We start from the raw sequence: 22,483 nt of genomic DNA on the forward strand, positions 1-22,483 counted from the left end.
GTCCCAAGGCAGAGATAGTTCCCTAGGCTGATGTCTTTTGGCTGTGAATTTTGAAAGTTTGTTACATTAATTTCATAGATGGAATCATTGAGGTAAGTTTTGTTATTTCTGTGATAGAAATGTTACAAGCTTTCAAGAAAGTTTATTTTACTTTTTGTTGGCTTAATACATTACACACATATTTAACTAAAAGAGGATAAATACATTTTGCACTGGCCATTTGTATTATATATATGTGTGCAGCCACTTCTTTCTTTTTCCAGTTTAATTTATATTCACAGTGCATATTTAAGGCATGCTGATTTCTCAAGAGAATCTCACTTCTGTGTCTGTTATCCTTTGCTGCTCATGGTGTGTTTCACAGGAACCTGCATCTATGCACACTTCAGAGTTTCCTTAGGATTTCTTTTGAACTCTGTCATCCAGACAGATTTTGTCCTAAGTCCAGACTTTTAAGGAAACATATTTTCCCTTTTGCTAAAATGAATGTTGTTGGAACCTCAGTTTAGCTTCTTAGATGGTTGGCTAAAGCTTTCTGCTGGGTTTATTTTGGTTTGTTCTGCTTACCCTCCCAGGCTGGATGTTGGCACAGTAAATTTGAATGTCCTTTGTAAAAGTTGCAGTTATTCAGCAGTGTCCAGGCAGGGCTGATACTATGTCCTCTGCTTGACAGTATTTTAAACTCTCTATGTATTTATCCATGATCTGCTCATTTTGAGCAAAGTGAATTACTTTAACAATTTTAATATATACTTAATAATTTTTAAAAAAGGGTGGGGGGGACAAAAAACCTTTAGATTTTTTTCCTCAGGTTGCTTTCATTTCCTTTTTTATTTTAAATCGTGAATAGTCTGGTGGAATATCTATCATATGATGTAGAAATTAAAACTAGCAGATAGGTATAAAAAGCTTAAATATTTTCCTAGATCATCCAGTTTTACTGTGTTTTGATGTGAATAGAATGATTTTATATGTGAATCACATAGTGTGGTGTGAGTTTTTTTGGATGCTCATTGGTCCTTACCCTCTTGAATACTGATTTTGTTAGCACTTATAGGAGGAACATGTTTTAGTGAAACCTGAATGCTTCTCTTTGCAACAGCAGACCACATAGTGTGTTATGGATGCCTTGCTTAAAAGCCCTCAGAGCATGTTATGCTTAAGTGAAATATCACCTAATCGTTTTTAAAACACATTGTTTTCATATTTTTAATTGTGCTTTATTTCATATCATTGTAAGACAAAAACACATGGAAAATATTTGTTAAAAAAAAATCCCAGAAGAAACTATGTTGGCAGGAAGGCACCTTGCTATTTGGGGAATCAAATCTGGCTTTTATCCCAGAGCAAGGCAGCGTGCTCAGCCCAGGAGTGGGAGGGACTGTCCCACACTGCAGTGGGAGCTCCTTTCCCAGCACTGAGACAGAGCAATGGCCAAGCCTTAGGGAGAACTGGGGAGGATTCCTTCAGCAGGTGGGCTGGATCATCACCACCAGAGCAGTGCATTTGTTCCCCAACAGGTAACTTCTCTGGAAGCTCTGTCTGGAAGAACACAAAAAGCAGACTCTGTCCTGGAATTCCTTCTGCATTATTTCATAATCATTCTCTAAAATACTTTCAATTTTCATCTTCCATTGTACCTTTGCATTTAATTTTCTCTGCTGCTGGGATAGGTGGATCACTTTGCCACTCAGCATCCTCTCATTGTTTTCTTGTTCTTCCTGTTCCTCTGCCTTACAAATGAAATGGGGAATTTATTTTATATTTAGTCTTCAGAGCAGAAGGCACTGTTCCACATTTTTATAATATGTAATACTGAAAAGTGAGTGAATCTCTTAAACCCAAGGCTAATACAAATATGAGCCAGCAGTTACTTTTTTATTAATTGAGAGTAATTTTTGAGAAATTTATGTGTCCACCACTTTCCAACAATGCAAAATTCTGGCTCAGTTTTTCATGATACTGTGAGAGTTACTTTGTTATGCTTAACCTGTTTTCTTTTTCACTAATATTCTGTCATTTTGAATATTTATAAGCTTGATACTGATGTGGTGAATTCTCAAGTGAAATTGAGCTTGATAATGTATTTTAAATAGGAATTTCAGTACGTAGCCCATTCTTCTTGGCCTGATGTCATCTCCCCTGTGTAAAAGGTGTGTCATTGTGTCTGTGTGCACCAACATCTCTCACTCCAAAATCCACAAATTCTTTTTTTATGTGGAACTAAAAATTCCCATTATTTCAGTCTTATTAAGTTACTGGGCCCTGATACATCAAAGAACAATAGCATTGTGTTCCTGACACTTGTGAAATATTTAATTAACTTCATTGATATTGTCTTGAGATAAAGAGGATCAGTTTCATATTTAACTTTCTACATTTTCTTCACTTCTTGTGTTGTGTGCAGTTCAAGTTTCTTTTTAACCATAAGGGCTACATGTTGTGTTTGGGATTTTTTCCTTATAAACCTTCAGATTCTTGGGTTTATTGTTTCTCCTAGAGTTTGGGATCTGCTCTGAGAAATGACAAAAATAAGGAAATGCTGCAGCACCTGGGCTGCAAATCTTGAATAATGCTTCAGCTTCTTAGTGTTGGGAGCTTAACTTTGCAGTGATACTTCAGTCTGCACTTAGCTGGCATTCAAAAACCCAAAGGCAATGTATAAACAGCCCAGTGAGCTCTGCCTCTGTCTCTGAATTCAGTCAGTCCTCTCTGCCTCCTTCTTCCAGTCCTTCAGGTTCTTGGCTGGGGCCTGGTGACTGTTCTAGGTGCTGGTGATCTCATTGCAGTGTATTTTTATGTATTTTTATTCTCAGAAAATTGATGCAGAATTTTCCTTGCAGAAAAATTCATGTGAATAGGGAGAAACAAGAATTGTTGTGAATTCCAGCATTAGCACCTCCTGGTGCAAGGTATGCGCCCCATCACAAAGCAGGGGAGGAGCTGTGTTCTTGTTGGTTATTGTGGATTTTACTGGTTTTATGGGTTCTGTATCCACCTGGAATGAGGTTTGTGGTAATTAGCACTTTCTCTTCAGGGTGATGATCCAACCCTGACAAGGTACTTTGGCCAACAGGTTTGGGGATGAAGCCCAAATTCAGGCCTAACCCAACTCTGTTAGTTCCTGTTCTTGGTTATTAAAGTCCATATTGAAAGGTGGGGGAAAGACAGGAGCAAAGGTTATTCTGTGGGGTGTAGCAAGGTGTTTTCCATGGAATGAATCTCTTTATAAAGCCCTTTTGTACTGAGGGAGTTGTTTTTCCTGGTGCTTATTGAATCGTTGAGGTTGGAAAAAATCTTTAAGGTCATCAAGTCCACCTGTAAACCCAACACTGCCAAGTGCATCCCTGTACCAGGCAGCCTGTTCCAGTGCTTGATAACCCTTTTGGTGAAAAATTTCCCTAATATCTAGTCTAAAACCTTCCCTAGCACAACTTCAGACTATTTGCTCTTGACCTATCCCTTGTTACTTGGGAGAGGAGATCAGCCCCCAGCTTGCTCCTCCTCTGAGTGAGTTATAGAGAGTGATAAGGTCTCTTCTGAGCCTCTTTTCTCCAGATTAAACACCCCAAGCTCTCTGCTCCCCCTGTTTAGACTTCTGTTCCAGACCCTTTATCTAAACTCCCTCCAGCACTTCAATGTCTTTTACATTTACTTTTATCTCATCAGCTGCATGGTGTCATCTCTAAAAAGTGCTTTGCCTTGGTTTTGTTAAGATCAGCTTCAATTATATCCAGTGCAGTAAAAAAGAAGGAAAAAAGTGACTCTGTTATTGAAATAATGGGATTTTTGTGTCTTTGAAGTCACTAACGTCAGAGTACCTTGGGAAAAAAATGTTCTAAGCCCAAATTTTTCCCAACACTACTACTGGAACATTCCAGAGTGAGAATTTTGCTTTTTTTAAATGGGACCTTTGAATTTTGTTTTTCCAACTGCTGTGCTGGTTTTGTTGGTACTGCCATGTGTAAATCAGTACCTTTATCTCGTCCTAGTTTGACATATTTCATCTTTGCAAAAGATGTTAAAACATTTGCAGTGTGAACAGAATAAAGTCTGGTTATGTCTGTGTACTGTCTGGCATGTCTTCAACATCTGCTGTCACTGGTGGAGAACTGCAGCTTCTACAGTCAATAACATTTTTATGATGAGTATTAATGTGGATTTTCCTTAAAATAGGAGACAAATTACTAGGTTAGAGTCCTGCTTTGTAAGGAAATAAAATGCTGTCAGACACCTGTCTGGGTTCATCATACATGAATGAGGCATTTAGGGACACCTGAAATTAAATAGAAGAAAATAATGTCTCCTGTGGTTTTGAGGAGTAGCATAACCATAACCAGTAGCATACCATATCAGTATTTCTGTGAGACAACTTGAAATAAATAAATATAAATCTTCTTGGTAACTGTGAAGTAAATCCAGAGGCAGAATTCAAAAAGTCAATTGTGGGGGAAGAAATGCACACACCTGGAGTTTTATTCTGTACAAGTATAGTCCTTTCCTTGGCTCTTTTGCCTCTGAAGTGGTAAGGCTTTGATTTCACAGAGTAAGTGCATAGCACTTGATAATCTCTGCTAAAAAAAATATGTTCCACAACAGAGCTAAAATTTGTTTGTAGCTCATTTACATTGAAGGTAGAAACTTCAACCCTTGCAAAGAAATAGAATATACAAGTCAGATATTGCTGAATATCTGTGGGGTCTGAACCAATGTAAGCAGAAATGCGTCCTTGAATCTGTTTGTCACTGTATCAGCGTGTGGAGCTGCAGGGATTTGTGTAGTCTTTGTTTCAGACTGAACTCTGTGATTTCCCCACAGTTCATGACTGCCTGCAGTTTTGCTACAGCATTATAACCTTTTGAGAGAATTGAAACTTGGATACATTTTCACTTTTTAAGGTTTTGATCAAAAGATATACAACAGGTGTGCCAACACTTAGCTACATAACAGGATGAAAAACCTTTTCACTGTTCTTTACCTGAACCTTCTGGTTCCCCTCATGTCTCCAAGCATACAAAATATGTCAGTGGAAGATATCCTTGATGAAATATTGACTGGTAATGTCTAATGTCTCCCTGCTGCTGGCACAGGTGAAGGGTTGTGTGCTTTCCTTACAGCTCTCATGTCACCAGATTGTCCTGTCAGACCCTGGGAAGGCAGTGAAGAGGATTTCTTTCTGGGATCCTTTTTACCCTTTGGATCACTACAAAGGCAATGCTTGCACAGTCTTTGGCTGTGGCTGGGGGATGTGTTTTCCTTCTCAAAGGAGCCTAAAATCATTTCAGGGTTCCACCTTGGCTGAAGGGAACTGTATGTCTCACCTGTCGTTTGTGTTCATCCTCAGTAATATAAACCTTCATCATTTGTGTTTTACTAAGATGTTGTTCTGTCAGCTCTGCCTGTCTGACAGGCAGTTTGTTGTCTGTACAACACACCAAAGGGTCAGGAATTTTATTCTATCCATTCTTCAAGTAGATCAGTTCATGTATCTCCTTCTCCCATAGCAAGGCACTGACCCCTAAGAAGCAGGTATTATCTGTTGTGCCTCAGAAATGAGGTCATTAACAACCTGTTAATACACATTAAACATTCTCCAGTTGGCATTTAACTTCAGTAGTGTGCCAGGATTTCAGGGTTTGTGCAGTGAAGTTTGTCATTCCCACTCCCTACAATACTTGTTTGCCAATCACACACAGTGGGAACTGAACTAATGGTTCTGCCCAGTTGAGTTTCTCTCCTCTGTTTTTACCTCCAAAAAGTTATGTTTTCGTTTATAACAAAACAAGTGAAGAAGCCCAGATGAAGAATGGTAAAAAAAAATAAGGCAGCTTTGAGTAAAAGCTGAAATTGCATAGGGCTGACTGAGTTTAGCTGCCGTCATTTTCTCCTGCGTGTGGTAGGTAAAGGTGTAAGAAAATCTGATTTTATGTTTATTTCCAATACAGGTAGCACCAAGTGTCACTCTGTTCTAAAAGACACATAATGAGTATGTAGGAATATAGGTGACTTCTTAAAACAAAGTACAGTTGGCCTGCTTTTTGCAGATAAAAGTTCCTCTTTTAAAATTTGAAGAAGAGTATGTATTTCTGTTCTGTCATGTGAATGATCAGACTTAAATTGAAATTCAGGGTCCAATTGCTACTGCAACATTTTTTACTGGAAAGATTATTCATGTATTGCTTGAATGTGAATATGCACAGAGGAATTGAGTATTTCAAATCTGCATAACCCTTGTCAGGGTTACTGAAAGTCTCAGTGCTTCAAGCTGCAGTGTTGGCAGCTGCCAGTTCTGGGGCATGACAGAAACAAACACTTGTTCAGACAGAATTCATGTTCTGCTTCAGACTGTCTTCTGTGAACACTCTGTCAGAGAATCTTGATTTTAGCTGATAAACTGTTTCCTGAACCCTTTTGTTGAATTGGTTTTGTTTGAATCGCTCAGCATTTCACTGGGTGAGGACCTGGCATGCAGATGTTGATTATGCTCCTCTTCTACAGTGAGTATCACAGAAAAATATTTGAAGCTGTAGCCAAAATGCTCTAGCAGGCACAAATTAGAGTCTGAAAGATGCTTTGGAACAGCATGGATGGAACTGTAACCTGTTCTGTAGAATTATGCTGGGAAGCAAATGTTAGGTCTCTGGTGCTGAAATGGTAAAAATTAACTTCATGCACAGTCCTTAACAGTGGAGAACAGAGGGTTGGAAAGAGTGAACTGTCTTTAAACAAAGATAAAGCCTCTGCTGTGACCTTGCTACTCTGTGTTTTCCAGTAAGAGTTACTAGCTTAAGGGATGTGTTTCCTTGAGAGCTTAGAATCCCAGGAAAAGAGGCACCCATGGGAACATTATAATATTTTGCATGGAAAGGAGATGTGAAACAGAACTGGCAGAAGAAGGAATTATGTGATCTAGCATAAATCTAATTTGCCCTTTAATTTTAGCCATTCTTTGATACTTCTACTTGTGAGTATTATTTATTCAGTGGGTCATGAATTTCTTTCAGTCTCTGAGCACATAAAACCTCTGGGGTGGATGGAGAACCAGGACAGGGAGCTGTGGGAGGTAACAAAGCAAAAATCCTCTTTGTTAGTAAATGCTGCTGTGCAAGGGGCAGCACCTCTAGACAAGATTTTTTTAGATGGCCCCAAAACCTAAAAGTGATGAAAAACAACCCTCTAATATCACTGTGTTGCCTGTGGTTAATCTGTTGAGAAAGTGAAATATATAAGGACATACTGTAATGATTATTTTTAGATGTTTCAATGTTTAATATTTGAGGTTGACAGCCAATTACCTGATCTGAATTGCAACTGGATCCCCACAAAATGTGTGTTTGTATTGAATGATCAGGAGGCTTTGTGCTCTAGCAGTTCAGTAGCTCTTGTTTTTAGAAGTTTCTCACTTGCCTCACGGGAACTTTGAGGTTTGGGTAGCTAAAATACTGATTTCACTGGGGACCTAATCTTTATTACATTCAGGATCAGACCAGGTGGTGAACCTGCATTTCTGCTACTTGTAAAATATCTAAATTTTTCAGTGTGACATTGAATGGGGGTTGCATTGGAGCAGTTTTCTGACTCCTCTTGCAGGAAATGGTTAAAAAGGAATTTCTGCACATCTGAAAAAGTAGTCAGAAGAGCAGAGTTTGTTGCTTTGTCTCGACTGCCTGATTGTGGATTAGGCTTTGGGCTGTCTGCTTTAAATATCAGAAGAGAGGAGCTCCCTTTGTACAGGCAGAAGACAAAAAGTCTTGACGCTGCAAAAGCTGGTGAACTGATAGCAACTCAACTTGTGGGTATTCTCTTCAGAGCTTTTGTGTTCTAGCATGCAAAATTTAAATCAAAACTTGTTTTGATAAGCAGTACTATTCTATTTATTACCTGTAATGTCAATGTATGTTTGTTATATCAAGTTTGTTAATACATCAGTTGGGATTGTTTATCTTGTCAAGAGCAAGCTCTCAATTTCAATTTTCTTTCTAGGAAATGCAGAATAGTTGATGCTGAGGAGTGAGAGTGACTTACAAAGTATTCATAAGTCTGAAAATGCCAAAAGTTACATATGCTGTGTCATTTTACTTTTTTTTTAATTATTATAAATTTTTAATTGGTATGTTTATGCTTATTGCTGAGTGAATTCGTTGGAGGTTTGGTTCCTGGGCTGAGGGGACAGAGTTATTTGCTGGAAAATAGAGACTCTCAGCAAAAAGAAAGCCATGATTAGGGCACACATTTTGTCCTGCTGTAAGTCTGTTGTTATTGCATAGAAAAGTTTTCTGCAGAGAACAGTGAAGAATGAGCCAGTTCATTCTTCTCTACAAGAAACCACCTTTGGTGTGCTCCCTGTAGAACTCAGATTTTCAGGGTTGCTGAAAGGAGGCAGCATTGTGAACAGGATGGGTTTCTGTGATGAAAATGTTGTAGCTAACTGCACAAAGTAATGTATTCTCTACTACAGGGAGCATACAGAGCCTGGCTGAATTGTAATTAATGTTCACTTTAATCTCTGATGTGTACAAACAGGTGTTATTCAAAATTTTCTTATACACTCTTTTAAAACACTCATGTAAATGTGTGTTAGATTCTTACATCCAAGGGAGCAAATATTCTTTTTAATGTCTGAATGAAACCTTTACATTCAAATGCTTTCACATATTAATTATGCAAGCTGTAAATTCCTTAATTCTAAATTGCTTTTGCTATAGCTAGTATTTAAGTGTAAAAATATTGAAAAATATTGCAAAAATCTTCTTTCAAAGATTGCAAGGGAGATGGGACTGCTTCACCAGTTCTGGTGCATTAATGCACATTATAAGCTTTGCTCCTCTTGCCTCTTGTAAAAAAAATCCATGAACTAACTTAAATTAGAGTATGCTATTTCAAAATGAAGAGATCTCCTCATGCAAGTGAATCTACCAAATTCACATCCATTCTCTGGGTGAGGCCATCTTCTAGATCCACAATTAATAGATCCCTTGCCTTGGGTAATATATCATCCTTAAACCTTAATGCAAATATTAAGGTTTTTCTTTTAATTACTGTCAGAGTTCCTCCTGTTACTTTAGTGACTTCAAAGCAGACCTCAGTAAGCAGAAATCCTGCAAGATGAAATTTAAGTGCCATGCCTCAGCATGAAGGCACTGTGGAAAAATAAATGCACTCTTGTTTAGTCTGAACTTTGCCTTGTTTTTTTTTCTAAACATTCTTTGAGGAGCTCTGCTCCCTAATTTTCTTTTTGCCTCCTTCCTAATCTCAGAAGATAACTGTCCCATGTTAGTGGGGGGAAAATTGTTTCTGTAAACTGCTGGTTGTTTTGGGTCACAGTAACGAGGGAAATCAGCAACTTCAGCAACGCAGCTTTTCAACCATTGCTAGAAATAACTAATAAAAATATTTTCAAGGTAACTTTTCTGTAACTTCATTGCTCTTAAAAAGAAAAAAGGCATTCAGTAATATTCATGGTGGGCATTGTGCATTTTCTGCTGTGCTTTGGTCAGGACACAGTGCTCAGTGCAGTTTCTTAACAGGCATAGAAGGGTGGTACTTTGTAATTTGCAGTTGCTGGAGTTTGGGTAGATTTTGTTAATTTATTTAAGAAAAGGTAAAACAAATGATCGTGTGCACAAATAGAATGTCTCCTGAACTACAAACTAGCAGAAGGGTTTTATCACAAAGCTTTCAAAGCTGCTTAAATTGTGGAGTTTAGTGGTGTTTTGGCAGCAGAAGCTGAAGTTGTTGCATTGGAAGAAACTGATTTAGCTTGACTTTTCTACTTTTCTTTCCCCAAGAGAGTGGTGTAACTGTCCTGCAGGGAATGTTTTTTGGAAGTGACACTGTTTGCTGGTTTTGTGCTTATTTGTGTATGGGCTTGAAATGTTCAACATGTTTGTTAAATTGTTAACCCAGGGAAGTGATGGTGGTGTTGGGTTGCATTTATGACAGTTTATGTATCTAAAACTGAGTGGTATTTCATGTTGTGTGAGAAAGAGAAGAGGGCAGCTCTGTGTCCTGGCAGGATTCCCTTTTTCAAACATCCAAGGCCATTCTGAGCCAAACAGTGGAGCTGAGAACTTCCAGAGGAAGCTCCTGAGCCCTCTTGCTGAGCAGCCTGAATGGTGATTTCTTGTCACCTCATCCTTGGCACTGTCAGGGTTTGCTGAAGGTTTCAAGGTCACTTTTGTATTTTGAATGCTTTTTTATGTCCATTATTTTGAATTTCAGTTAAATTTTGAGTGTTTCCAAAGTTGAGAGATTCCCCAACTTCCCTGGGCAACTTGTTGCAGTGTTTCACCATCCTTGTTGTGATAAAAATGTCTCTAATTCTCTAAAAATATTATTTGTGCCTTTTTTCTGTCTTATTTATCAAAGAAATAGTCTGGCATAATTAGAAAATAATTACAGGCATGACCAAGTTTATATCACTTGAAATGTAAACCAGAAGGTTTTAATTGTAAATACTCCTTATCACAGTACCTGTTTATTCTTAAGTATATATTTTTTCTTTTAAAACATGCACAGTGTGTTAGGTTTGTATGAAGAAGAGCCTGTAATGTCTTATCTCTAATTTGAAACTTGAAGAAAGATCTTTCTTCTGTTGTGCTTTGCATAGTTGAATGGTTCTTTTAAAAAAATAAATGGTTCTTTTAAAAGAGTGTTTTTTTTAAAAAAATAATTAATGTGCAAGGTTTGCAGTAGCCTGTTTAAATACAATGACATTCTTCTGTCTAACAGAAAATCCTAGTAAAATAAGGTTACCCTTTTTTATGAGTGCTCATTCTTGGAAAGTTTGTTTTCCTTTTCTCAGAGTATTTGGCTTTTGTAATGTTCTGTCTTCAAGAGCATTTTCCCATATTCCAAGGTTTATTTAAATTACTGCTCAGAATGTTTGATTTATTGAGAAAAGTGAGATATGCAGATTAACTTGATTTTATAGCAGAATGTTTGGTTTATAGCATTTATTCAAGATTCATAGCGTCACTTCTAGTAGAAGAATATAGTTTCTGTAAATCTGTGGCAAAAGCATGGGAGGTTTGCAGAAGCCCTTAACCTCTTGAACTTTCCCATGTCATCCTATGAACTCTGAATCTATGGCGCTGCTCAAATCAGGAAATGTTTAAAAATGAAAAGCCAAAACCCTAGGCTGCTAGATTTTGTATACAGAACATCTGGGGCTTTTGCAGTTTAACAATCATCCTAATCCTGGTAACATCAGCAGGCTATTGTAAACACTCATTAATTTATATAAAGTAGCATATGATTTCAATAGTTTGTTTTCTTTTTATTTCAGCTTTATGACAAAATAAACACAAAATCTTCACCACAAATCAGGAATCCTCCAAGTGATGCTGTACAGAGAGCCAAAGAGGTAATGGCTTTAAAGTATGGTTTTTTCTACTTTGAAAGGTTGATTGTATTTAAACTGTAACTTACTTTTCTTCATTAAGATGTGTATTCTGGCTCATTATCTGAATTATTTCTGGAATATTACCATTGCTTACCCAAGTTACATAAACAACTTGCATAAACTTGCAGAATTCCTTTATCTGTGTAAGGATTATGAATATTACTCAGTTTAATCATTTAACCTTTTCAACTGTAGTGATGTTAAAAGGAACATTCCTGCTGGGTAATTGCAGAATCTTTCATGTTCAGGATATTTATCTGCACCAGAAATCTGATGTTTATAAAATTTAGTCACAAAAAGAAATGTTTTGAGGTGTCAGCTTTTTAAATTGAAAAAAACCCAAGTTTATCATAGATAAGTCTAAGAAGAGCAGACTTGGAAATGCAGTGAATGTGGCCCACTAAAACCAAAGATAGACACAGATGTTCTTAATTCTTGTACCTTGCAAATAGTATGTTATTTGCTTATTTATGGCAAGTAGTAAAAAACCCAAACCCATATTGCATTATGTATTATCAGTAAAAATTCATGCAGTTGTTAGGGATTATGTCATATGAAAACTATTCATTGTGCTATTAAAGGAGGAAGACTTTAAAACTCTATGTAATAACTAAAGTCACACTGATAGATGCCCACAAGTCCTGTTCTGCAAAATTTGCTGTCAGTTTATCCTGGGGGTGCTTCCAGAAGCAAAATACTCTGTTTTCATTTTCCAAATAGCTGCATGTGAAAAATAAGGTGTAATAATCAGGTTGCAGGCAAATGAGTTAAAACTTCTTTACTCCTCCTTCCCCAGTGATAAAGGGACTCAGATTTTATAAAATCTGGAGCTTGGAGGTGGGGTAGCAGATGGCCCATTTAGACTTGGTGTCATTAACAATTGATTTTGGAGTGTTTTTAATTCTGCTTTAATAAATTGAGACCATGTAAGGAAGCACAACTGGCGGAGGTCTTGTGTGTCACCCGTTTGCACTCCATTCCTGTCCCCATGTATTGAGCTGTTGGAGGAATGCTGTCAATTGAAAAAACAAAAATCCTTCAAATTTCTGCTTTAATCTCTTTCAGAGAGAACATTGGAACCAGGTATTTTATTCTCTTGGGGCAGCTGGGTAGGGGCACATTCTCTTAAACCCTTCCCTGTGTCAGCAATGTTGGTGTGTATAATCATTGGGGGATATTCTGACTGAGCAGTGAGGGGTTTAGTTTCTTCAGCAGCTTTAAAAGAAAGTTACTATGGGACATTTCTGCTGCTTATTTTGCAGGTATTGGAAGAAATTTCATGTTACCCAGAGAACAATGATGCAAAGGAGCTAAAGCGTATTTTAACACAACCTCATTTCATGGTAAGCAAATCCTAGTCTTGTTTGGGTTTTTTTTTCCTATTTTTTAAAATATTCTTTATGTTAGAAAACTTCAGTAAATTCTCAAAATCTGCAAGGGATGGAACTTCATACAATACATCTGTTAATAAGTATTTCTAACCTGCTGCTCTGGCAAAAGAATTGGCAAAAGAATCAGTATTGGTCCTCATTACTGTGTAATTATGGAGCAGTTTCATTGTGTTTTTGGAGGTCTGTGTTGTACATGGAAAGAATGAATCCTTTTGAATGTCCATAGATAGAGCTGGGATCCTCCTTTTTCTTTTTCCAAAGGTCTTCTTAGGATAAAGATGTGTGAATTCATTGCAAAATAAGTGTTCATTTAATATTATTTTACAACAAATCAGTAGTTTGTACAGTCTGTTGAGTTTGTGTTACATATCAGCACTTACTGTGTCTGTTTCCCAAATCTGATTTGAAGGCAATAATTGTCCTAAATTCAGGGATGTTACTGCTTTGTAACTTGGTTCAAGTTGCTGAATTCTACTAATTTGAAGGATTGCTTTTGTTTATGCTGTAAGTGAAGTTCATAAATTGATAAGTAAACATGTTTGCTTAAATCTGCTATACACTATTGTCAGCTTAAAATCAAGAATTTGACTTCCCCTATTCAACTTCATTTGGAATCTAACAGGTTCATTTTATTTACTTTTTTGTGTGTGTAATTAGCCCACAGTATTACTAAAACATGAAGCACTGTTGAGAAAGAGCATTTTTTAAGTATAAATTATTTTCAGAGTAGGCATCAACAAAAGTGATTTTTGTTGATTTCTATTGTGGCATATAGAAATTTCATATATCAAATCAAGTGACAGGAAAATTGTGTTGAAAATCCTCTTTTTTAGGTATCTCTGTTCCCTGATATGCTCACAAATCTAAAACCATTTGTCAGAGTTCTTTTGCTGCAAATCTATGAAAAGTATTTTTTCATTAGGAATAAGCTGCAATTCCATAACAAGTACTTTTGATGAGGAGTAATTTCAGCAAGTGAATCTGTGATATCCCAGGATAAATTGCCAGTTGCTGAAGTCCCATTATCCCTTTTCCTCATCTTTCATCCTCTCCCTTGTAGTTCTGGCTTTCATCTAGAACTGCACTTTAATGTTGCCCTCAGCTGAACTAGTAGAAAATTACTCCAAAAAAAAAAATCCCTAACTAACCATTTAGCAAAAAGAGTTTAGGATAACAGGGATGCTGCCAGAGCCAGAATGAGCAGGGGAACAGAAACAGTTTGTGTTAGGGAGGATGTAAAGCAGCAATTAAGGCAGCATTAGTTGGTGGGATCCACACCTGCAGATCCCACAGTCTCCAGATGCCAAAGGGACAACTCCATCCTCTCCATCATTCCCACTCCTGCTCCCAGATGCACCTCTATGGGTTGCAGACTTTAATAAAATTATTTTTACATTTGTTGCATTCTGCTAAACTTTCCTTCAGAGCAAAAGCCTTTATAAGGAAACTACTAGGAAAAGGAATAATTATAAGTATATAAACTAGGAATAATTATAATGGAATAATTATAAAATAAAGGAATAATTATAATAATATAAACCAATATTGTTAACCCACACTCCATGTGTTTGCCAGGTGTTGTACAGAGCAATATTCTGGTTATTAATTCACATTAATTCAGTAATCAATTAGGTGTAATAAGTAGGAGTGTGCATTAACACTCCTACTTATATACTATACTATAATGTACCATTTTAGTTGGTTTTTTTACCTAATGTATATCCCTAATCAGAAGAAAAAAGCGTATAACCTGTCTTACTTGCTTAACCAATGTTAGTGGGTTAAACTGTGTGCAGGCCTTCACAGAACCAAAGCCAATGTGTTTGTAACAGATCTTAGGATGTTCTGTTCTAATTTTCTTTTGCCCTCATGTGCCTTATGGCTGCAGAAATAAATTATCAATTTATTCTGTGCATGTTTGACATTATAATTTAAAGAAATGTTTGTAAATTTTGCATGAAGGCCTTTCAGTAGATAATTAGTTTAAGAATTCTAAAAGCATTGTAATTCTAAAAGCATTGTCAAGTACCTCATTTGCTATGTATGTACACATTTCAAAGAACTTTTATTCCATTTCCCGACTTTCAGTAGTTTTTCAAATATGCCAGTTTCATGTGTAAAAGATTCTATTATTTAAGTTTAGTATGTTGTAACAGTTGAAATATTTGCTAGGAGACTTTTGCTTAATGACATATTGAAGTTTTATCCATCATCATTTGCCTACCTGTGCTGTTCTCTGCAGTGATCCTGCAGTACAGCAGAAAGCAGTTAAACTAATTTTTAGCAGGATTATCATGTCCTGCAAAAGAAAAACAGACAGGAAAAAAAACACATTATCAAAATTAGCAGAAATGCCTAAAAACAGGCATCTCTAAGTAAGGTTCAATGGGAATCTTTTTATTAAATGTTTTTAATATTAATTTGAGGTTGCTGTACTTTAATGTATTTCTGAAGTAGTGTTCATTTTTGTGAATATATTCAGAAATCATTTTGTATAATTACGGACCTTTAAAAATGCTGGAAGTGCCATCATTTAACCTTCTACAAGGTGAATATTATTGCTAAAAATAATATAAAGCAGGGCAAATATTTGATGTGATAAAAATGTAAGCACCTGGATTACATAAGAAATGTAATATTAAAGTGTGGAGAGTGTAACAGATACAGACACGGGCACTGAAGCACCTCCAAGGTCATTGTGTCCAACCATTAACCTGCATTGGAGTACCCACACATTAATGGACACACAAATAAATCAAATTTTAATTAAATATTGTTAAAGTTGTTTAACTTACATGGTCGAGATCTCTAATATAAAATGTTGATTCAGTAGAGCAGACTAATGCAGAGGAATTATTTTGAGTTTGAGCTTAGTGGCTGACAAAATAAGATGAGAAATAGAAAATGCAGATACAGGTTAATATTTAACTAATAGTATGTATGTAAGTGGGCTTGAAACACTGAGAAAATGGGAGGGAATATGGGCAAAGCATTGTTAGTTTAGGGAATTTTGTTCCATCATTATAGTGCTGACTTCCCAAATATAGTTTCAAATCAATTATAGAAATGAGAACATAAAGTGTTTAAGAAATTACCTTTTATCACACAGTACACTTTAGAAGTGTCCTGAAGTAGCTAATGAAAGCTAATGAAGCAGTATTTTAGCAGTTTGCTGGTTTGCACTCTTAATTTTTGTGAAGCATTTTGAACTTGGTGGTTGTGCTGGGACCAAGTTCTAGGGGGCGGGGGGACTGTGGAAGCAATTATTGTAGCAAACAACAAAAACCAGTATTTACTTCATTCAGTTGGTATTGATCTACAGTCTGCCTTTATTAGAGTGAGATATCATGGGATCTGAGTAGCTTTCCATTTTACTAGAGTAATTATTATAGAGTGGTTTGCACGGAAAGGGAGATTCCTGATTCTCTGTCTGTGCACGTGAGGATGGATTCACTCTCACCCTGCAGGTGTCGAGAGGATGAGGGGAAGGGAGACAGCATCATTCTCATTGAAGTCCCTACAGTGAAAATCACATTAACTCTGGCAGGCTTTAGAGTCTCAGTGTGTGTAGGCATTTGCAGTCTGGAAGTTTATCTTAGACTCCTTTAAGGGAAAAGTTCTTCAGTAGGAAATGGGGCACAAATATCTTGGATCTCCTTGAAAATATTCAAAGAAAACCCTTACAAGGAACGAGCAAGGGACATGGGAGATGATGGAAACGTGACATTTTGTTGCTGTGCTATCCTGCAGGCCTTACTTCAAACCCATGATGTAGTGGCACATGAAGTTTACAGTGACGAAGCGCTGCGGGTGACGCCTCCTCCCACCTCGCCCTACCTGAACGGGGACTCCCCCGAGAGCGCCAACGGCGACATGGACATGGAGAACGTCACGCGCGTCCGCCTGGTGCAGTTCCAGAAGAACACAGACGAGCCCATGGTAGGGGGGAACCTCCCTATTTCCCTCTGTGCTGGTAGAGACCAGGGTTGTGACGATTTTAGTGTCATTTCCTCACTTTGAGGTGGAGTTGTCAATTAACTGGAATAGATATTTATCCTCCTTGAAAGGCTTTGTGTGCACTCACACTGCTGCTGTGCCACCAGGGCTGAGTTTGTTTAAAAGCTACAACAAATTAGTCCTAAAACCCAACTGGAGCCTTCAGTATAAAACCCAACTGAGCATTCAGTATAAAATCACATTTTTAACATACCAGAATCCTTACATACTCATATGTTGAAGTATTGCATCTTCCCTTATAAATAGTGTCTGGTCTTATTGCTCATCTTGAAGTGAGTGACAAAGATTTTATTTTAATCTTAAAATTTATACCCTGCCTTTAAGCTTTCAGGAAACGTGACTACTCTTAACCACTCAAGAATCACAGTGCTTAATGTTTTATTTTAAAAGTGTAAACATTCCTTTTTTTCTAGGGAATCACTTTAAAAATGAATGAGCTGAACCACTGCATCGTGGCAAGAATTATGCACGGAGGAATGATTCACCGGCAAGGTAATCATATCTTATGAAGAGCTTTGTCTTCAAACACAGTTATTTTAGATCCTTTTGTACAAACTGTGTACATTCTCCTGATTTTGATTGCTACTATTCCATAGCAGTGTCTCTCTGTGCCTGCATGGACTCCTGCTATCTGCTTTAGTTACCTTGCAGTTGCAGATGTCTGCCGGTGTTTTGAGGTGAGGGCCCACTGTGTTTCATTTAAGTCTTAATTAGAATAATTGCTACCCTATTACTGAGTATAGCTCAGTAAGAGATGGAAACACCAATAATTTTGGAGCTGTATTTATTTAATCCTCTGTTAAAAAAAAAAAAACTTAGACAAGTAGCAGTACTTTCTCTTGCCAAAATGAAAGAGCTTTGGCCGCACAGTACTTGAGGATCTTTATATTTTTGGTGTTGAGAATCACAAAAATGCAGTTTGAAATAAAAATATTACTTGTGCCTAGATTCTAAATCTTTATTTTCAGTTTTCACTGAAATGAAAACTGTTTGTTTTCTGCAAACATGCTTTTTTTTCTCATCCACAGTCTTCTCCTTTTTGTCATTTTGTGTGTTCAGATCAGATGTCCAGAAGTAACTGGGTTTTGTCCTGCTTTAAACAGATGAACTTCCCTACTAGGTTGTTGACTGCAAGTTTGGATTGCAGCCATGGAAGGGTTACTTCAGTTTTTTCAGTCTGCCATCTTTTTCTTGTGATGAAAACAAAAATTTTCTTAATTTTTCAGTCAAGAGTTCTCTCTAGCCTACTGTTCTGTTTGAAAGGGAGCTCAGAACAGGTAATTGGGAAGACAAAACATATTCACTTTGTCTCACTGATATGGTAAAATCTGTCAGGAAGCAGGAAAGGCAAAAGTTTTAATACAAACAAAGATGCAATTCAGAGAGAATTCTATGTCTTTGGAGGACCTTCTGAATTGAAATTTATTTTGCTTCTGAAAGTGAGTTTTAAAAGAAGATTGCTCTAAGATTCACCGAAGCAAGGTTTTCTTCCACCTGTGCTTAGGTAGTGGTGATGCTCTGCACAGTATTGCTTCACATGACTGTGTTCCATAATGGGGCTAATAAAACTTTTAAAAGCTGCTAAAACTGGGTAAAATATCCAACTGTGCCCATTACAACTCTTGTTTTTAATTATACAGTATCTTTTATTTCTAAAGATTTGGGAAATTTAACTTAATCTCTATGTGCTTCATCTAACTAAGGTAGTGCTTCTGCGCTTGAAATTGAGCTTTACTTCAGTGTTTCTTTAGTATGGTCATCTATTTTTTTAATGCTTCTAATTCTGTTAGTGCTCTAGATGCCTCTTAGATTCACTGCTTCATTCAGCATAACCTGTATTTAAAATATTTTTACTGAATAGAACAACACAAGTGTAATATGACAGTGATCTCAAGCACCATCTTTGAATCCTGTTGGTAGGGCCTGTGTCTTGAATTGGTTTTGGGGAGTGTTGGGTCATTTTTTCTCTGCTGTCTCTTTTTGCGGTATGGAAAACTGCCAGGTAATATCAGCAGTGTCTGGATAATAAGATTGCTGTGAGGGTTACAGGAACTGTATAATTTCAGGTCCAGCAATATTAAACACAAACTGTGCAGTTCCCAGTCACAAAATTGTAGCTGCTGTGAAGTTGCCTTCTGTCTCTAGGCCAGCTCTGCCTAGTCCTGATGATTGAAATTGTTCTTATTCCAAAGGTGGCAGAGTTGAAATGGGAAGAAAAGCTTTTAAAGACTCCATCTACTCACACCTTCCAGAGAATTCAGTGGAAATGAAACACCAGTCTCAGTCATTAAAAATTGTCTGTTTGTTGTTGACATGTCTGCCAAATGGCCATTCTTTATTCCCAGTTTTTATGTATACTTCTCCTTACAGTCATGAACATAACAATATTCACTTCTGTCAGAGTGACAGAAATGGGAAATGATGCAGAAAAGGGGATTTTATTTGATACAGGGATGTTACTGAATCTGATTCTCAGTCTAATATGTAATTCCATCAGTTTTATGTTTTGAATAGTATCAGAGAATCTTTATGCTATTCCAGGCCATATGGTGGTTTTGATTCAATATTATTATTTAATAACAAAAACATGTTTTTCCTATTTACTGAGGAGATGCCTGGGCATCTCTTGCTTTGTATTCACTGCACTCTGAAAGACAGATTTATAGCTAATACAAAGTCCTTTTCTGAATCTAGCAAAAAAATTATTTTAATGTTGTTTTCTGTTTATGCCTTTGTATGAATAACAGTGCTGTGTTAGAATTATTTCAGTTTGTAGCAACTGAGGTGATTGTGTGTTTGTTAACTCTGCAGGTACGCTACATGTAGGAGATGAAATCAGAGAAATAAATGGAATCAGTGTGGCAAATCAAACTGTAGAGCAACTGCAAAAAATGCTTGTGAGTGCCTGAAGTCTTCTTCATATCCTCTATAAAAATGCTTGTCTTATTTAGTCAAAATTTTTGTGTAACTGTGTTCTAACTTCCCCTTTCTCTAGTGTTTTTGATAGGCTACATGTCCATGCAACAAAAAGTTCTTTCAGTTTATTACAGTTGAGCTCACAGTTAAAACTTTAAAAAACATTTCCTTGAGCTCAGACAATCTGGCTTTTCCCAGGAAAACTCCACCTTTGTCCTTGCTAGTAGAGTCTGTTTGATATTTCCATAACACTTGTTAATTTTCCTGTGTGCAACACTAACCTTGACATCTTGGATGGTATCACTAATCCTAGACAAGCTTCAAGGGAAATAGAATTTTTTTGGGGGTTACGGTAAGCCAGCCAAAGAGAGAAAGGGGAGAAACTCTGAGATCTCTTGAAGTGATCTGCTCAGATTTCTCTCCAGATCAAGTCCTGCAGTTGTCAGCCACATGGTATTCATGAGTATTCAGATTGCCATTTAAGAAAATATGTTGTCACAATCTGCTGCTATTCTGGAGTTACTACTTGTTATAAATATTCTTATACAATAGTAAATGCAAAGTAGCAGACCCCATGTCTTGTTTTGATGAAAGACTGTTTTTGAAATTCCTACCTTCAGGAAAATGCAGCTTTCTAGAAACTGAAAACAGTTTTGCTGTTTAACATGTATGATGAAAGGGAAGAACATGCCACTTTGGCAGAAAAGACTGTAGATAATAACAATATAGCTACAAAGAAAAGGTTAACATGGAAGAAACCTACACATCTCTTGAATCTCTTACATAAAAATAAAATTCTGGATTGTAGGCATTCAAAACCTGGTCAGGTGAACAAACTGGTAATGCATGTTCATCCTTTAGATTAATGAGGACAATATGAATGTTTGTTCATAGGTGATACAACAACTCATCCATAGCAATATAGCTTTTCATACTTGGACTATGATGTTTTCCTTTCTAGCATTAACAATTTGGAGATTTTCTCTTCAGTGTTAGTCTCAAAGTGCTTTTTTTTCCACAGAGGGAAATGCGTGGAAGTATTACCTTCAAGATTGTGCCAAGTTATCGCACGCAGTCTTCATCCTGTGAGGTAATGAATTTAATGAGCCATCCCCTTTCTTCCTCAGTCCTGTAACTAACTGCCTGCTGATGGCTGAATGTTCCTGCTTTCTGGGAAATTGTTTCTGCCTGTCCTGTTAGATCGCACACCAATTTTACAACAAAGATAACGGAACACGAGTAGGTCCCACCTACCTACTCAGCCCTGCCTTCATATTCATCTCATCAGCACCTTAACTAACTCTTTACAGCCTATTAAAGAAAAAAAAATTAGGAAAGGGGATCCTCAACTTATGCATTTAGGAAGCCCCTTTAAAATATGACCATTTGAACTCATACTTCCGTAAGTCTGTTAAAGTTCCTAAGCTGAGGAATGATCCTCCTCTTTTATAGGCTTTAAACATTATATTGCTGCTTTGGGCTGTTAAGGGTTAATTGAAAAAACCTGTTTCTGTATAACCCTGTTGAGGTAAATTTGTGATGGTCGTGTGTAACAGTTACATGTGGCTTAATATTATGTTTCCATGAAAAAAATGGTCTGTGTCACTACAGAAGAAAAACAGATTCCGAGTTGTTGCTGAACTAGAAACTTGGTATTACAGCTTTTGCACAGCAACGTTTAATTCCCTTCTGCTCACAAAGTTAGATTCCAGATTGCAACTGAAGGGGATTAAATTGTATGAAATGGCTACTTGAGCTCCCTGTTCAGTGTGAGCACACAGATGGCATTTGCAGCGTGTGGATGGTGCCAATCTCAGCCACGCGCTTTGCTGCGCACACAGCTCCCGAATTAGAACTCCCCAAGTGAAGTCACAACCCCTGCTGAAGTCAAGCACCTTATCTTAATTAGAGCTGTGATTTCACCCTAATTGTTCTTATGTCTCAGCAGATGCTAGAATACGCAGAAACTGCTATTGTGGTTGTCAGAACAATCTGTTTTGCAAGGAAAAAAATTACTGCTTTTTGGTTGCCTTCGGTTCTTCTAGTAGAATTCAACAAAAACTAAAAGGTTGTAGAGGTAGAAGGTTTGACAGATTTTCACCTCTGAGGCCAATTTTCCTAAAGTAAATGTGAAACCAAAAGTTTTTCATGAAATGCAAAGGCTTTTTAAAAATTGCAGCACGCTGACAAATTCATGTATTGACTTCTGTGCTGCAAAGAGGACTAATACTAAAAGATACCTCACTTCCCAATATTGAAATACAGAAACTGGTGAAACTGCAGACTTGCTGAGAAGATGATTATTTGGAAAGACTCAGCATACAGCTTTAAATTAATACTATTAGTTGTCATTTTAGTAATAGCAGATAATCTCTTTTCTTTAGTTTTGTGTCTTCAGGCTTTTCATGACTATTTCACAGAAGAATGGAAAATATACTCTTACCTTTCTTTGGAAAAAAATGGTTAAACTAGAAATGTGTGATCAAAGAGAAAAAGAAATCATGTCTAATTATCCCACTTTGTAGCATTTAGCATTCATTAAGTCAGAGATGGATGAGTCCTTTCCACCTGCTCAGCCACACTGAGGCTTTGGCTTGATTTTCATCAGTTACAGGTGTACACAAAAACCCCAGTGTTCTTAAATCATCCTGGTAAAGCATCACTAGTCCTTTGCCATAAAGAGAATTTTTTTTCACAGAATTTTTCAAGAAGGTGATTCAGATGATGAATCAATCCTTAACTATTGAAAAAGGCT

General features: G+C 37.0%; 1 protein-coding gene across 7 annotated transcripts in view; it reads left to right on the top strand.

Annotated features, from left to right (window-relative positions):
- Positions 1-22,483, top strand: part of CASK (calcium/calmodulin dependent serine protein kinase) — a 185,643-nt gene that overhangs the window by 137,735 nt on the left and 25,425 nt on the right. For all 7 annotated transcript variants that reach the window (XM_054291351.1, XM_054291346.1, XM_054291349.1 and 4 more), the window contains 6 exons: positions 11,288-11,365; positions 12,667-12,747; positions 16,546-16,734; positions 17,226-17,304; positions 19,624-19,709; positions 20,750-20,818. In XM_054291351.1, coding sequence (XP_054147326.1) covers positions 11,288-11,365; positions 12,667-12,747; positions 16,546-16,734; positions 17,226-17,304; positions 19,624-19,709; positions 20,750-20,818 — 582 coding nt within the window. The remainder of the gene's footprint in view (positions 1-11,287; positions 11,366-12,666; positions 12,748-16,545; positions 16,735-17,225; positions 17,305-19,623; positions 19,710-20,749; positions 20,819-22,483) is intronic.

The sequence above is a fragment of the Melozone crissalis genome, unplaced genomic scaffold, assembly GCF_028551555.1.
Source record: "Melozone crissalis strain CALT ecotype California unplaced genomic scaffold, PUWL_Pcris_2 ptg000090l_1, whole genome shotgun sequence".
Classification (NCBI taxonomy): domain Eukaryota; kingdom Metazoa; phylum Chordata; class Aves; order Passeriformes; family Passerellidae; genus Melozone; species Melozone crissalis.